A 17,694-nucleotide genomic window follows, 5' to 3' on the forward strand; every position below is an offset into this window, starting at 1 on the left:
GTCCTTGTCCAAATTACATTTTGAAAATTCAATATTAAAATGACCACTTATAAATATTTTTTTGCATTCATCAATAATGTTATCTAAGATATTTTTAGGACTTTTTATGTCCATGTTTTCTGTTGGTATACATATATAGCAAAAATTATTAAAACAGTGTCATTTACCTTACATTCTACAGTGTACCATATTCAATAATATTTACCACTGATAATTTATTTACCTTATTCCTAGGTTTATAGTCTATGCTTTTTATGTACATAAACACTGTTCCAACACCTACTCAAAGACAAGGCCTTAGTGCTTGGCGCGTGACGTCATCGATGTGGGCCACCGATTTTTAAAAACCAAGGGATTTCATATGCTAATATCTCAATATTTGGCTTATTTTAAAAAATGCTAGGAATAGAATAGAGTTCAGGAAACATTTAAAGGTATGTTTTAGTTCTGGTTGAATGTCAGGTTAAATATTATGGTGTAATATTAAATGCAGACTCCCAACTCCCCTACATCTGCGCCAAAATTCAACATACGTATTTAGGTATTTTTTTATACCATTAAGTATAAAAAAATGTTATTATATACACATAAATACATATATTGACTTTAAAAGCTTAAAAAGCTTAGGTATACTCCAGTTCATGTAATTTTTTAATTGCAGAAAAAGAAGCACATTTTTTCTTCGAGGTGTCAAAATCAGGAAAATAAAATTTTTGGTCTGGTTTAGAGTTAAGCCAATTATTAAATACACATTTAAGTAAGTGAACTGTGTCAAATAGGTAAAATAATGGTCTCTGATTATCTATGGGATGAGGATAAACAATGCTAAGTTGGTCTGCAGTTGAAAAATGACTAATGGCATTATTATCACACTATTAAAAAACTATGTACCCAATCTCCTCTAAATTTTCAATAATTGTCTTAATAAAATTATAAAGTATGTCTGATGTACTTTTGGAGATGGGAGCTATGTGAACTACTTCCTTAAAGCTGGAACACACACTTGTAATCATAAAAGTAAATGCCGTTGAAGCTAGAGACTTATTATTGACTGATGTTCCAGTGATATTACCGCCTTTATAGTCCATGTAAGGGTCAATATGAATTTCATCAAAAAAGAGTGTCACAAATCTCTCATGATCCTTTAGTAAACTAAACACATTTCAGGCATAAGTTAAAAACATTTTTTTTTCATCTATGTGGGGATCGGTCATGTGTTTACAAATACCCATTATAGTTTGAGGATGTGGTAAAATTAGGGATCCATAATCTCTTAAATACTTGTATGCATGAGGACTAATAGTATAGATTATAGAAGTCAAAATTATTGTACTACTTGAATATCTGTACCTTTTCTTTGCAGTTGTAAACAAAGCTAATTGTTCACAAATAAAATCTAAAGAATGCACTATTTTGTTGTCTTCAATGTTTTTAAAACTTTTTAGTATGTTTGACACAAAATGGAACACACATTTCATTTTATTTATGTCATTTGATGGTTTGGCATGATCGAGAATAGTATTGCCAAGGGTATTGGTAGCAGTCTCGATAGCAGTATTTGTAGGTGGCAGATTTAAGTCACAGTCGGGGTTGTCATTATTGGTAACATTTTCCTCCAAAGACAGGGTAATAATAGTAAGGTCTATTGCTTCAAGTATTGCATATAAATCATATAAACTATGGGAAGTATATGGAGTTTTAAATTTTGATGTTAAAACACAAACTGGCTCGCTATATAGAAAAGTTTCAAAAGTTTCAGCCATGGTTTTAGTAATTCTATTGTAAAAATTTTACCTGTGTTGGAATCTTGAACTTAATATGTATAATAAAACGTATAATAAAGTACTCTTTATTATACTACCTTCAGGAAAATGAGCTTCACATACTTTGGTGTTGTTTGTGGGCTCAAAGTCATCTCTGTGTATGGCTTTTACCCATTTTCCCCTTAGATTTAGGTATATCCTTAGGAAAACCGAAGACATGCACTTTAGGTCCGTTTTTATAGTTTCCGTTACAACCCGGAACACAACACATTTAAGGCATATTTACACCCTGGTATAAACTACAAGCCGAACTAGGAGAAAAACATTAAATTAAACACGAACTGAACTATTAAAGTCTGATATAAACAAATAAAACCGCGGCGCGCCGGAGACCCGGTTTTTCAGAGGATTTTTCTAGTCCGAAAGTACGATTTTGCGATTTAAAAGTACGCGAAGAGTTTACATAAATATAACATACACGTTTCGCGGAAATAAACTGATTTTAGAAAAAAAACACAAAAATGAGCTAATGTTTACTGCGGATCTCGTCAGAAATACCGGCAACAACAGAACATAAATATAAACAACCTAACCTCTCGTTTCATCAGGTGGCACAACTAGTAGATGCGCCGCTGTCAGATTTATATAGAAAGAACTCCTATTGGCAAGTAACAAGGTATTAGATAAATGATAAAATTTGAAAAAATGGAAGTTTAAATTATGAAAAGAGAAATAAGGATGCACTCTTTTTTTTTAACTAAATTGTAAAGTAAGAGCAGTTAAAGATATAGATTTAATTATTTTAAGATAGTAATACAGCATCCTAATGTTCACGGCAATCTGCAAAGTCTGGCAGCGTTGCAGGCAGCCTTCCGCGGACGAACAACGGCAGCGTCAACAGCCGAATTCACCTGAAAATCAACCCGAAGTGCATGGCCCAAACGCGTGACGTCACGAGCAAAATTTTTTGGAGCGCTTTGTCCTTTTGTAGAGGTGTTATTGGCTGTTCCCATTTCACAACAGACACATGCACCTAAGATGAAGTTACCTAATGCTAAAACTCATCCACTGATTTCCAATGTCCCTTTATGCAGAACACTTAGCAATTTAGATCATTGTTTAGAATATAACTAACACTATTAACAATATTCCAAACGATTTAAGTGAAACTACAAATTACCTAGAAGCGAAAGTTTCTACACAATATTCATTCTCCTTCGACTCGCTTCTGCTATTAGGTACCACGGTATCTCATATTTAACCAAATTCTTTTTTTGGATTTATACATGTGCTATCGATTGATTGCATGCATAGTTAGTAAAAAATGTTGTATCACAAAAAAATTATATTTTTGTAGTATAAAATTTTATTTTAAATTGCGATTAGACTTTCATTATGATGATTTCTCTTATGTTCATCAAATATTTGTCCTTCATTTTATCATATTATAGTAATTCTTTTAATTAATTTTAAGAGAGGTGTTTAGTTATTTCTATATTCTTAAACAAAGCATGGGTAATTCTAGGTCACAGAAATTGATTTGCGTTTTCAGGGGACTTTCACAACTGGGTTAGACTAATTTGTGGCAAAACAAATGTGATTTAGTGTGTTATGTAAACGCGTATTATTTCTCTAAAGACGATGATATCCCACTTGTTATTGGTTGACACATGAAGGGTCAGGGGAAAAAAGCAGGTAGTCAATTGTTCACGAAACTGAGAAAAACACAATTTAATGTTAAAAACGGTACAAAATCAGTATGAGAGCTTATCAAAAGACTGTTTATAAAAATAACTACAGTATTATGTTCAAAGAAAGTAAAAAGCCAGCATGATGTTGGTTGTATCCAGATTGATCCAGACCTGAAAAAAAAGCCACATCAATGTAAGGTGATTGTAATAAATTATATTTTAACTTGCATTAAATTAGTCATGGGGTATATTGAGAAAGAACTTGACAGCAGAGGGCTACAAAACTTCATTAAACTTTGCAAATCGTTGAATTTGGCTCTGGAAATTGGCAGGAGGCCTAAAAAAATAAGATTTTGTTAAAACTAAGTAATATTTATTTATCTAGCTAGTTTGAAAAGTAATATTTTTCCACAAGATGCTTGTAAAAAAATATAATATTTAATAGAACATACCATTGTAAGCTGGAGAGGTAAGCTCAAACAACCTCTTTGGCAATGATTGACTATGCCGCGGTGCTCTAATAATGCTTGTCAGCATTTCTCCAAAGTACGTGGTGCGATATTGTAACAAACGGCTATGGCTAGAAAAAGCTTGTATGACTTTGATAGGCTGCGTTTTAAAAGGGCATTTAGCGGCATACTGTGATAGCAACATTATCTTCCAATCCAATACAATTCTTTTAGTAACACTGATCACAGTAAAAGGGGATGGTTTCGATCGTGATAATTTCACCATTTCTTCGAAATCTTTTGGTATTTCCATTGGTGCTTTTATGTTCCATAGACCAACATTTTTATCGCACTCCAAGTATGAGTGTCCACGTATAGGAAATGTAATTTTAATGTCTGTGAGGCCATGGATGCGATTGTTCGTAAAGTAATGAATGAATCTAAATATCGTGTAGTTTTTGTTCTGCCCTCCTGCAGAATCACAGAAAATGTCCAATTCCTGAACTTCGTCATCCAAATAGTTCATAATAAAATGAAAAAGGAATGAGGCCAATTCGTTCGGTACTTTTTTGGCAACACTTTCATCGTACACGTAAAAAATTGACTCACCAGGTGCAAGAACGTGGACATTGAAGGAGTACATAGAAAGTTGACGTTTATAATATACATCGTTGGTAGCTATCTGCGGCAGGAAGACATTTTTAGCGAAATCTATGCAAATAGCTTCTTTCTTTTTATTTTTTCTTGCCTGGATTTTGGCTTTCTTCTTATGGTTGTAAAAACATTCCGCCCGCTTCTTATGAAGAATATTGTTTGTTGTTAGCTGTTGAATTTGATGTTTATCAGTTTCCGCAGATAAAGCTTTAATTTTTGCTGTATATTCATCACAAGTTGCACAAGTGTCCGTGCGGGGATACCCAAAAGAAATATTAAATTTCGTGTTGAAAATCATCCGGTAAGTATCTTAAGATATCACTGCTGCAGGGTGTAATTCTTTGAATAGTTTATACATTTTCTTTATATTTAGACTTTCTGGCAAATAAGATTTACCTGAATATTTAAGGCTATAATGACTCTGGCGACTTTTAAAACTTTTGATATGGTTCTCAACCAAAGCTGCAGTGACCCTATTTTGCTGTCTGTGTTCCTTAGAATGCTTACCCCTTCTATCCTTAGGTGCACAACCCATTGATTGTAAACTTTTCTGCACTGTCTTAATTTTTTATTTACATCAGACATCCGACCAGTTTCTTTTTTTTTGGCTCACTATGAAGTTTATCACTTTCGTCCGAGCTTGACATTACGGTATAGTCGCAAACACAAAGCTAAACAGATGATACAAAACTAACGAAACAATAGTAAACGAAAAACAATCTAACTTTAAACGCTGTTGACAAACTAATAATGCGGTAGCAGGAACCGTGCCAGGTGGCAATGGCGGCGGCGGCGTTTCGTAATAATTACTGACTCCTCTTTTCGCTTGACTTACTTGCTTTTTTTCCTTTATAGGAAAACTTTGAAGCCGTATATCGGCTGACTAGCATGCTTTTTATCCAGTTTAAGTTTTTCTAAAGATACTTACGCTAATTCTGAATTGAATGCTTCCAATATCTCAATATATCAAAAAAATTGACTTACCTGCTTTTTCCCCTAACCCTTCACATAATCCCAGAAAAAAAAAATAATATAGAAAATAACTGAATCATGCTTTAAAATAATCAAGGAACTTTAACAACATAAGGAACATCTAAACAGCTGTTGTTTAAGGATATTGTACATATTTGTCCTACAATATTAAATGATAAATCTTAATTTAGTAATTATAAAAAAAGAAAATACTGCAACTCTAAAAACAGTCGAACAAAATTATAGAAACAATTAAATGTTTCTTTATTTGAAGCTTTAATCTAAAATTTATTTTAAAAATATATTAATATAAATAATGTTGCATTTAAATTAACCAATGCATTTTAGTTAAGTTGATATCTTTTTCTAGTAAGTATAACAAAAATACCAACATTTACAAAGTTTTCTAGTTTCACATAATTGATTGATAGAGGTCTCAGGGAACTAGCCCATGTATATATAACAGCTGATATATTGTATATTAGCATATTTTTTATTTATTTTTTTATTGCTTAAACGGAAATAAAACAAATATTTGTTTAATGGGTAATTTTAAATTGTTAGCCTTTTTAGTATTACACAATAGAATTGGGGCTCTAGAGAACTAAAGAAAACTTACTTCTCCATCCAACTCAAGGACCAAACGTAATACACCGTGAGCAGCTGGATGTTGTGGCCCAAAATTGATTGTAACATTCTTCACTTCCTTCTCAATGGGCGATTCACTTTGACGCCATGGTTGTAAAGCCCAGTGTTTTGTGGTATCATCAGGATACATCACGGGTCCTTTGAATGAGTTAAAATATTCTTCATCTGGAAACCATCTTGCACCATTTTGAACACTATAATTAAATAAATAAATAAGTAGAATTAAACACTAAACCTATGTATATTTTCCACATAATTTTAGAATGATTAAAGTGATTTATAAACTGATGACAATTTCTATGCATACTGATGCCTATATAAAAATAAAAATTGAATTTGAATAATACACTATTGGATACATACATATATTAAAAATTGAATGGATAAAGTCAAGTTTATTGAAAAGCTGTCTGTGGTACAATTTATAATACACATAAAAATACAAAAAGAAAAGGTAAAAAGTCAAGTCCGAAATATTTCATTGATGTGTGCATCAAAAAATTCAGTGAACAAATAATACAATTAATTAAAAATTTGCAGACCTTAATAAAATAAAAACAAATCGGTGGATCTAATTATACAAGAACTTGTGATAATGAAAGATTGTATTTCTAAGGGCTCTGAAGGAATTTGAAGGTGTATTTGCTTGCATGAATGGCATAAGTGAAATATGTCATACAGATTTAAATCATTGTTAAAATGTTGACACCAGTGAGCTACATAGGTTGGAATCTTGCAGGTCTAATAGTCAGAATTATGTGTACTTCTGGACTGGATTGTCTGTATTGTAGTAATAACAGATTTAAGACCAGTCAGCCTCTTTGCTCTGATTTAAAAAAAAATAGAAAAGGATATACTGGGCATGTATAACTGAGTATTTAAATGTAAACAGTTCTTCTTCTTCAATTCAACCAGTCTCTTCTCTGTGCACCTGTCAGGTTTTTAAAAAAATTATAGTAAAACTGCAAAAAATCTTTTTATGGGTTTGATGAGGTGTCTTGCTTTTTTTGTAAGTTGTTTAACACGTTGACTGCCGTAATGCTGAAAAAAAAACAGTCTCTCCAGCCAACTTTTTTTTCCTTTCAAAAGTTAATTGCGGTGTTCTAGAACACTTATGAATATTTTGTTTTACCAAAAAAATGTAATTAGAAACTTTTTGGTAATTTTTATATGACACTCTTGTTCACCCGACCTCAATACATAAAACTTAAATCAATGGCCGTGTGCAACAAATGTTGCGTCTCACTTCCACCTGCCTGAGCCTGTCATTTCGTGAAGCAGAGTCGTACGTAGCATTCGTATTAGGTATCCTTTTTCCTCGGAATGCACAAGCTCAGAAAAAAAACTTTATAAGCTGTGCATCGAAAAGGAATATATTTACAGTATGTTGATTTATTGTGGGCAAGATCGGGTAGAGGGCCAATCTTTATCACAAAAAGTAGTACTCACTCTTGCAAATGACTTACTTGACAAAGGACGTATTATTTTTGCAGATAATTATTATACAAGTATGGTTTTGGCACATGCTTTACTTGACAGGAACACTCACTTAGTTGGCACTCTTCAGTCAAATCAAAAAATGAATTCTAAGCAAATTGTTAGCAAAAAGCTCAGGAAAGGAGAAACTGAGGATCAAATAAAGTCTTACACCACTTCATTACGCAGAGGGGTGAAGTGGTATCATAAGCTTGCTATTGAGCTTCTTATTGGCAGTGCTTGGTAAATGCACATATTTTGCATCAAGAAGTAGCTAATGAAAAACTGTCCATCACAAAGTTCAAGCAGGAGATCATAAACAGTCTCTTAGGTCTTGATATATTAAGCAACCCAGGCAAAATGTTGCTTTGGAAGAGCGTCAATCTTAGAACGTTCAAAGCCTTTCAACTTTCTAAGGCGTCAACATTCCTTGAAAAATGTTGGTAACAGACGTTGATGCGTTATTTGTTATCAAAGCTTCAAAGAGAATATGGACGCTTTTTTCAGGTACATAACTGTATACAACCAAATAATTTTTAAATGTTTGAATTTGGATGTATTTCGTTTATTTTTTAGCTTTCTTGCTTTTATGCTGTATTTTAATCAATAAAAATGTTCATTTTCAATACATTTTAATTTTATGAATGATTTATTTTTGAAACCATGAAGATCCACTTTCGAGTCTCAAATTCAAAAACCAAAAATAGTGCCAGGCAGTTACAGCCGCGTTCTTTCAGTTCCATGTAACTTATATAGGACTGAGACGCCGATCAAGGCTCACACGGCTATAATAGACATCAATTACCTCTGAGACACTACAGCTACATACATATGTGTGTACATACACATGACACTACATGTGTCACGCGGCTATTATTGAAAGTAACATGAGACCGCATTTATGTCCCACGGCAGTTAACGTGTTAATGAGCTGCTCTCAGGTTGTCAGATTGAATATCAAAGTTTCTTAACTATTTCAATGTGTCATATCTGCGGTACCAGAACTCACAGCTAAGACAGTTCATTTATTCTGCTGATATATTTTTAATATATCAATAAACAATTTTTATTTAGCTTCAATACTCAAAACTCTAAGCAGGATATTGTATATAGTTTCAGATATAAGCTCTCTTACAGAGTATTGCTTTTTGGTGAGTAGCTTCTCTATTAGGATTGGAGGGGGTTGTTATGTTTGTAAATTAGGATTTATACATATAGGCTTAACCTTTAAGTATTATGTTTTCAAATGTTTTTAAGAAAATAAGTCATAAGCTGTAAGACCAGGACAAAACTATGTGAATCTTTAATTGTGACAAGATATAATACTATTTTATAGTGCACTATGCATTATTGAAAGTTTGGTCGATCTTAGTAGGTATGTGACAATAGTTATAAATATAATCTCTAATGTTTGTTTAATTTATTTATTTGAAAAGTTTATTTTTAGAGATAATATTTGAAGTTGTAACTTAAAAAAAAAAGTTAAAAGAGATAGAAATCTGTTTAACAATGTCTCAATATAGCATTTCATTGTTTCAATAAAGTTTTACTCACAACTGTGTAAAGTTATATAAGTTTATTATTTATTTATTTTATTTGCATTTATAATTTGTAGATATTTCAAAATTGTAAATTATTAGCTAACTTAATGTAATTGTTATGCAGCTAGGTGCTCAGGCATCTGTGTGTGCCTATATTAAGTATTCCTGTCTTTACTATTATAATAATTTTAGAAATCATGCACACATTAATCACAGTTTTTTCATTTAGGTAGTTTTCTGTATTATCTTAAAATTAAAGTGACAATTAATAAACCTAGTTAATAGTAAATAAGATAAAGTATTAAAGAGAAATTTGTTATAGTATATTGTTGTTTCTTAAAGTATTTTAAAATAAATTGCTTGGATTTTATAATATCTTTTATGTTTTTTGGAAGCAAGTTATAGATTTTTGAAGCAAAGTAATCTACAAATCTGACTAATGTTTTTGTTGTTCATTGGCATACTTAAGAGTTGACTTGTGACACTTATTGTACTGCATCTGTGATATCATGTTGTTTATCAGTGATATTGTGTTGAAGTTTTCATAAAGATAGTTATAAACTGTGTAAATATATACAGTTCTAATATTAGTTATTAGAGTATTATAAAATCTATGAATATGAGCAAGTATAATCTAGGTTTTTATAGAATAACTTTTACTATGTAAATTTGCTAAGTTTACAAACTTGTGCTAAAAGCTTCCTAATCCTAGAATTTATAATACTAGTATTTATTTGGTTATACAGGACAGTAACAGAATACAGAATCGATTTTGATTGTACATAGAAGCATATTTTATATAATCAAAGAAAAAAACCAAAAAAGAAGAAAAGAAAAGGTGAGAACCAACATAAAACAAGAATAATAAAAAAAATAATAAAATAAATCTGATCAACAGATATATAATTAATTTTAAATATTAAAATGAGTCGTTAAAATACTCTTCAATGCTGTAGTAAGCTTTTGGTAAGATTAATTTCTTTAGTTCTCTCCTAAATTTTTTAACACTCTTTAATTTTGTGAAGGTCCTCTACTATGAGAGATCTGACTACTTTTTGATCTTTGTTATGCCACAGAATTTTAGTATCATCAGCAAACTAAACCACTAGTCCATGCAGTGATAGAGAGCTTAAGTTATTAACGTATAATAAAAATAAAATAGGACCTAACACTGACGCTTGAGGTACACCACATTTAAGGTGTGCTATCCCTGACGAAAATCCAGATGCAACCATCCTCTGGGTGCAGCCAGACAGGTATGACTTCAACCACCCCAAAGCCACTCCCCTAAATTCATAAAAATCAAGCTTTGACAGCAGTATTCCATGATCCACACAATCGAAGGCCTTGGACAGATCACAGAACACCGCTGCTGCAGCCTCCTTGGAGTTCATAGATAGATACACACTCTCCAAGATTCTGAAAATGGCATCCTGCGTGCCCTTAGATGACTGAAATCCATACTGATTAGGGGACAGCACATTGTATTTGGTCAAAAAAGAGACAATTCTCTTTTTTGCAAGCCGCTCAAGAACCTTGGAGAGGATAGACAAAATTGATATGGGACGGAAGTTAGAGGGTCGGTCCAAGCTACCACCTTTATGAAGAGGGATAATGCTTCCTTTAAACTTCCTTTAAACAGGATGGGAACTCGCCCCGAAAAAATGCCTGATTTATTGCCCAAACCAGAGCACCTAAAGCGCTCGCAGGCAGAAGTGACAGCAGACGTGAAGAGATACCATCGGAACCCGAAGACCTAGATATGATTCTTCAAGCACTGAATTGTTTCAAGGACCTCGGTGGCATCTACAGGGTGGAAAATGACTGATTGGTTGACAGCATTCCGATTAAGATATTGCAATGGATCGCCGTCACTGGCAACTGCTTCCAGTAACTTCTCAGCAATATTAGAAAAATAGTCATTGAAATCATCGGGCCCCAAGTCCGATTCAACCAACCGCCGACGAGAAGACTGCCTACATTCGTTAATGATTAACCAACTTTCCTTCTGTCTGTTACCGGACGAGTCTAAGCGCTCATTGTAATACAGTTCCTTTCTGACTTTTATCAGACCCCTATAAATTTTCCGATAATCCTGAAAATAAAACCTGATGAATTGATTGTCAATAGATTTGCGAAGTCTTGCTAAGCATCGCAAATTTTGGGCAGATGTTTTTAGTCCCGCGGTGATCCATGGTTTTCGTCTCTTGGATTTAAGTCTAACCAAGGGAAAGCAGATATTTATTTTATCATGTAATGTATAATAAAAGGAAGAAAATGGTTGTGGAGCAGCCCGAATTGTATTCCAGTTAACAGATGAAATGGATTGAGAAAATAAATTCAAATTGTTCCCACTAAACACTCTCCTAATGCGGCGGCCAGATTTGTTTTTAAAGTCACCAGGGAATTGGACATACACCCCTTCGTGATCCAATATACCCACTGAGTGCACTGAACAGGTAACACCGTCCAAATTACTGCAGAAATAATCAATAGTGGTCGATGAAGAGGACGAAATACGAGTGGGTGCATTAACATGCATGGTGAGTGCAAATGATTTGAAGATTCCATCAAGAGAAATGCTTTGAGGAAGGAAATCTCTGAATAATTAATATTAAAATCTCCAGCCAAGATGACACGCGAGTGCATAGGGAGCTGGGACAGAAGACAATCTAACCTGCCAAGAAACACACTGATATCCCCAGAGGACAGGCGGTATATACAAGTAAGTAAAAAAATAGTATTCCATAGGAGAGTAATGGTTCTACGAGGATTTTGTAGAAAGAAAGAAGTGGTTTGTGGCTTAGAAATTCTGTGTTGCTCCCATTTCAGGTTTTGGTCAATAAATATATTCCAAGATACTTTGTCTGACTGACTTCTATGATAAGTACATTCCAAGAATCCATATTTATTTCATTAAAATTGGGTCTATTTATTGATCCGACTAAAAATGGTATATAGTTAGTTTTGTTTTCATATAAAGTTAGTTTAAAGCAATCCATAAATAGTTTGACCTTATTCATCTGTGTTTTTAATTCAGATTTGCCTTCGTTCCACATATTACCTACAAAGATCATCAGAGTATCATTTGCATATGCTAATATTTTACTATTTATTTACAAAGAGTGTTTATATATTGAATAATAAGAGACCCAATACTGTGCCCTGTGGGATTCCTGGTACAATTTTATGTGGGTCACTTAAAGTATTGCTAATTTTGATGTATTGGCTTCTCCCAGTAGGGAAGCTGTCAAAGATCCTCAATATATTTCCCTGTACACCATACCATTTAAGCATTGACTGTTCAATTATTAACTTAGCTTAAGAGTAGCGGTGAACATTTGACTATGTACTAAAAAGAAATACACTCCTATTGAACCAATAATCTAGCAAGTATCGTACCATTATGAAATCTAGGTTAGATATACCAACTTTTGAAATCACTTGATAAACAGTGGAGTAATTTTCTTTTCCAGAATAGTTAGTTAAAGTTGGGAAATGATGGTGAAAAGACACAATTTTCTACACAAGTTGAGCAAAAATCTGATAATTTCTTAGAAAAGTGAACAGTTGTGTTTGAATTTAGTTTGTAATTTATCAAAAGGTTATTCAGCCCTACATTAAAAAAATTGTTAAGAAACTCAAAAATTTGTAACCACAGTACTAAAAAGATCAACAGGAGGTGTACATTTTTTTTGGTTTCTATAAAAAGTACTCAAGAGAGTTTTTTTTAAATATTTTTTTTCAATCCCTGAGCACCTGGTCTATTGCCCATTTTTGGCTTATCATTGATTTTTAACACCCTGTATATAGGTGTTACTATAGATATTTTAAAGGGAACAATCCCAGTTTTAAAAATTCTATTTATCTGCCAGAGAGGTTTAAGTACATGAATGTGTAGAATTTTAATCACTTTAGTTGTTATCGTATCCATCCCCAAAAAATAGTTATTTTTTAGAGAACCTATATGCTTGATGATGCCATTTGCTTGAATGGGACTAAAAAACAACAGAGTTAGGTTTTTGACCTATACTTACTTACAAACAATTATTGCTAAAATTTACATTTTTTTTCAGTTTTTAGCATTTTTTTATTAACTACTTGTTTTGTTTGTAACTATTTGCATCCATTCATTACTAGTTTTTCAGTTCTTGTTAGTAAGATCTGATCCTACATTTTCACAGTATCATGGATTATTGATGTTTTCTTTCCTTTGATATTATTAATAGCTTACAAGGTTTCAATAAATTAATGGCCATTAAGATAAATTTTCCCAGTTGTGCACTTTGTAAAATAGGTACCGTCAAAGTGGGTGACTTGAAATCAGAGGGTGAAGTGAAAAAATTTACGCGGTCGGATGGATATTTAAGTTATCACCAAAATGCACGGGAGCACGCTCCATAGGCACTACCGATACTGACCGATATATGTGAATTATACAAATGACAATTGACAACCTAGAAAGTGCTCTAAGAATAAACACCCGAAAAAGTTTGGGGGACAACCTGTTTTAAGTAAAAAGAGAAGAAAATGCCATTGTAGCAGCTGTTGTTACGGCGACAGAATGGGGCTATCCATATGAGGAGGATATAACATTATTAGTTCAAAACTACTTGGATCGAGCCAGCAAACAGGTGATCAAGTTTCCTAACAACATGCCTGGAAAAGATTGGTGCATGGACTTTCTTACAAGGCATAAAGATGTATTAAAGGTTCATTTGGCTGAAAATATAAAAAGATCTAAGGCAGGTGTATCAAGAAAAGTTTTATATGAATATTTTGATAAATTGGAAGTTTCTCTCAAAGACGTACCACCAGAGAATTTAATAAACTATGACGAAACAAATTTTGTTGATGATCCCGAAAGGCCTAAAGCTGTTATATGAAGAACTATTAAGCACGCAGAGAAAGTTTGTGATTCCACCAAGTCTGCCCACTCAGTCATGTTCTCTGTAACAGCGGCTGGACTTTTGTTACCTCAATATGTTTTCTACAAATCTGAAAATTTGGGGTCCACTTGGACTCAAAGTGGCCCTGAAGGTTGTATTTACAACCGCAGCAAGTCTGGGTGGTTCGATCAAAGTTTGTTTGAGGATTGGTTCTTCAAGATCATTGTTCCTTATTATAGACGTCTAGATGGCCCAAAAGCTATCATTGGGGACAATCTAGCAAGTCATTTGTCAGAGGCTGTAATAAAAAAATGCAAGGAAGAAAATATTAGATTCATTTTCTTACCAGCAAACAGTACCCATTTGACACAACCCCTTGATGTGTCCTGCTTCAGACCAATCAAGATTGCCTGGCGACAGCAGCTAAGAAAATGGAAAATGTCAAATCCAGGTGTGCTACAGAAAGATCATTTTCCCCGAGTTCTGAACAGGACAATCAAATCGATTGCTCTCACAGTTAAAAATATCAAATCTGGATTTGAGGCTACAGGTTTATATCCGCTTAACCGAGAAAAGGTCCTTGTTAAAGTGCCAGACCACAATGAGACTGACGCCAATAATAGTGTTACATCATTAGTTGCAGAGTCAGTTACATCTCTTTTTAAGGAATCCAGATTTAAAGAACCGCGAGCCAAACAAATCAACCGTAAGAAATTGGTAGTGGCGCCCGAAGAAAGCGTTACAGGTCAAAAGATTTCAAGCTCTTCGGAATCGGAAAAAGAAACTATAATCGAGCCAGAAGAAGATATATTGTCAAATAAAGGATCAGAGGAACTTGAAGATATTGAGCTGCCCTGCTTTGTAAACCCAGTGCAAGAAAAAAAAAATATTAACTTGGAAAACTTACAAAAGGTCGAGAAAGCGCAAATCGCTCTAGACAACTTGGTAGAAGACCAAAGGAGGGAGAAATTATTAAAGGTTACGCGTTTCGCCGCATTAGGGCATCATCAGACCTAAATAAAATTATCAAAATTAAATGATACGGAACAGAACGCTATTTAACAGAAAAGACATACCTATCGAAATACAAAAACCACACACTGACTCACACTAACATAAATAAAAAAACATAAAATAAAATAAGTTTACACCATTGTGTATCATTATTGACTAAAATATGGAATTTAAAACGGCAAATATCACATCCAGTACATATTATCTTAAAAGGAATGAAAACAAATACAATTATGAAAGGACAAAAAAATATAAAAAAAGATTTTTTCAAAAAATGTTTTGATTTAATAGGGATCGAACCAGAGACCATTGTTGGATCCAAAGTCCGAAGCATATACCTTGTCGCCAAACTGGGGTAATGATGTAGTATGCGAATAATTACATTATATGAGACAAGATTAAAATTTTATTGGAGATTATTGAAAATGAGATTAGGTTCGAAATTAAGGATATCATTGACACAATTTAATATTGGGCTAAACTTGGTAGAAAGGGACTTCATCTTGGTAGAGTTTACTACACTGAAGAAAAAGCAACAGAGATATCTGGCAAAAATAATGAAAGTAGACCAAAGATTTATACATTGCTCATTTCTTAAAATCAAAGATGCCTTTGTTTTTCCCCTTAAGCCAGATATTAGTGACATTACTATGGAGCAGGTGATCAGGAAGTTTAAGCTTCCTGAAGAGTTAAGGAGAGGAGCACTAAAATTTATTTTTTAAAACTTGGGTGACTTTCATTTTAAATTACTTTAAATCCCATTTTTCAAGACACCCGTATTGCGGGTGACTTGAAATTTTCTGTTTATTATTATTTTTATTAAAACTAAAACAAATTTGGAAGTTTTTTTCCGATGTAGGTATATATTCCCAAAACTTATGTGCAAGTTTTCCATATTTTTTTGCAAAATAATTTTTTATTCTGTGTCTCGTAGAGGGATGAACATGCCAAAATTGTTATCAAGTCACCTGCATTGACGGTATATGATTTGATTTTGTATGTATTGTATAAATTTTCTAAAATAAATCTTCAATAAATCATCATTGGAGACTTTATTTTGTTGTGAAAAAAATCCTTTTGTAGATCTAATGACATAAAGGAACCTGATTTTAAATTAAATTGGAGTTTTAAATAGACTTATAAATTAAATTAACTTCTTTGGTCCAAATCCAAAGATCTTAAATTAGCTTTAGTATCTCTGTAGTGACTAGCTTAAAGTAGTAAAATTAAACAGCAACAAAAGAAAATATATATAAATTAACCTCTCCAATAAAGCTAGGTTATGTTTTATTTTTTGTGGTCTAAATGTTCTGCCGCAGAAAAATATTGTTTGTATTAAAATAAGTAGAATTACTGCATAAAAAAGGCAGCAACTAAGTTAAACATAAATAAAAGTAGCAAACATCCCTTTAATTACATAACAAATAAAAACCACTAACATTTCTTACCTTGTTGCGTGAAATAAAGCGGTTGGGTTTTTAAATAACCACTTAGAAGGTACACAAAAAGTGTTTCTAAGCGCTGCTTGCATTTCGAATAAAAATTTAATTTTAATAGTATTCCTTAATTTATTTTTAAAAAGTATTTTTTAACAAAATAAAAGGGCCCCGTATGTGAGGGGACAGATGACAGGACCACACAGCTGACAGTGACAATGACAGCTTACATTAGTGAATAGTAATCAACATGATGATTTCTGTTTGTTCATTCAGTTGGGTAATTCAGTGGGTCAAAATCTGGTGTATAAGAGTGCGCTGATAAAAGCCAATCCGTACTTATTTTAGCGAAAACTATTTAATTAGAGTAATTAGACAAATAAAATCAAAAGCTACTGGTGCAGACTTCCTTAATATACATATAATCCTGCTTTGCTGTTGCTGTCCATTTATGCTTTCTTTAATTACACATATTAAAAATTAATGCATGTTAAATACCAATTTTCCAGTTGCGTGGAATCAGGCACAAGTTATCCCTCTGTCCAAAATTAAAAATCCTTCTGAGCTCTGTCATCTGTAAGCACACCTACACTTTTAAAAGAAGTTAAAGAAATGATGGAAAAACAAATAGATCATTTTTACAACAGTATAATATTTTACCGAAACATCAATCAGGTTTAGAGCTGGCTATAGGTGTAAAATGGCTTTAACGCACATAACAGATAATATCCTTAAAACCATAGATGAAAGTTAAATAACTGATTGGCCTACCCTAATCTTAAACTTTATTACGGTTACAAATACTTTCAACCACTCTGTACTCGCAAAATTTTGCTTCAATCTATAGTACTAAGCCATGTCAACCCTTTTAATAGTTAGTGTTTACTACTCATGCCTTAATAATCTTGATCAATACAAAGTACAAAAGATTAAAAATGCATGTATCATATTATTATGACCTAAATAGAAGAACTAGCATAACACCCTCAAAGATCTGATTAGCTAAATTTGAATAATCGGCACAAACTTTTGAAGTGTTTAACTTTTAAAATTTTAAAATATAAAATGTTTTGTTATCTTTATAACAAATTGCGATTTAGAAGAAATATCCATAGCTTAAATCTACGACAAAGAGATACTCTGGCAGTACCCAATCATCGT

At 32.8% G+C, this 17,694-nt stretch overlaps 2 protein-coding genes across 2 annotated transcripts in view; both read right to left on the bottom strand.

Annotated features, from left to right (window-relative positions):
- The window catches only part of LOC126740502 (NADH-ubiquinone oxidoreductase 49 kDa subunit), a 43,183-nt gene extending 26,436 nt beyond the window's left edge, over positions 1-16,747 (bottom strand). The window contains exons 1-2 of the mRNA XM_050446556.1: positions 16,546-16,747; positions 6,149-6,371 (exon numbers count right to left, since the gene is read on the bottom strand). Coding sequence (XP_050302513.1) covers positions 6,149-6,371; positions 16,546-16,628 — 306 coding nt within the window. The 5' untranslated portion in view covers positions 16,629-16,747. The remainder of the gene's footprint in view (positions 1-6,148; positions 6,372-16,545) is intronic.
- Positions 279-5,569, bottom strand: LOC126740503 (uncharacterized). The gene is made up of 3 exons (XM_050446558.1): positions 3,907-5,569; positions 3,683-3,791; positions 279-3,625 (listed from the first exon to the last, which is right to left on the bottom strand). The coding sequence occupies exons 1-3, from the start codon at positions 4,853-4,855 to the stop codon at positions 3,463-3,465; spliced, it is 1,221 nt and encodes a 406-aa protein (XP_050302515.1). The 5' UTR covers positions 4,856-5,569; the 3' UTR covers positions 279-3,462.
- Positions 16,748-17,694: the final 947 nt, after the last annotated feature.

The sequence above is a fragment of the Anthonomus grandis genome, chromosome 9 (genome assembly GCF_022605725.1).
Source record: "Anthonomus grandis grandis chromosome 9, icAntGran1.3, whole genome shotgun sequence".
NCBI lineage: Eukaryota > Metazoa > Arthropoda > Insecta > Coleoptera > Curculionidae > Anthonomus > Anthonomus grandis.

What these genes read in the sequence shown, in the direction of transcription:
- LOC126740503 (XM_050446558.1), bottom strand. Translation starts at nt 4,855, where the DNA reads ATGATTTTCAACACGAAATTTAATATTTCTTTTGGGTATCCCCGCACG. An exon ending in TACCTCTCCAGCTTACAATG is followed by an intron (nt 3,792 to 3,906) that starts GTATGTTCTATT and finishes TTATTTTTTTAG; the next exon opens with GCCTCCTGCCAATTTCCAGA. An exon ending in TACCCCATGACTAATTTAAT is followed by an intron (nt 3,626 to 3,682) that starts GCAAGTTAAAAT and finishes CTTTTTTTTCAG; the next exon opens with GTCTGGATCAATCTGGATAC.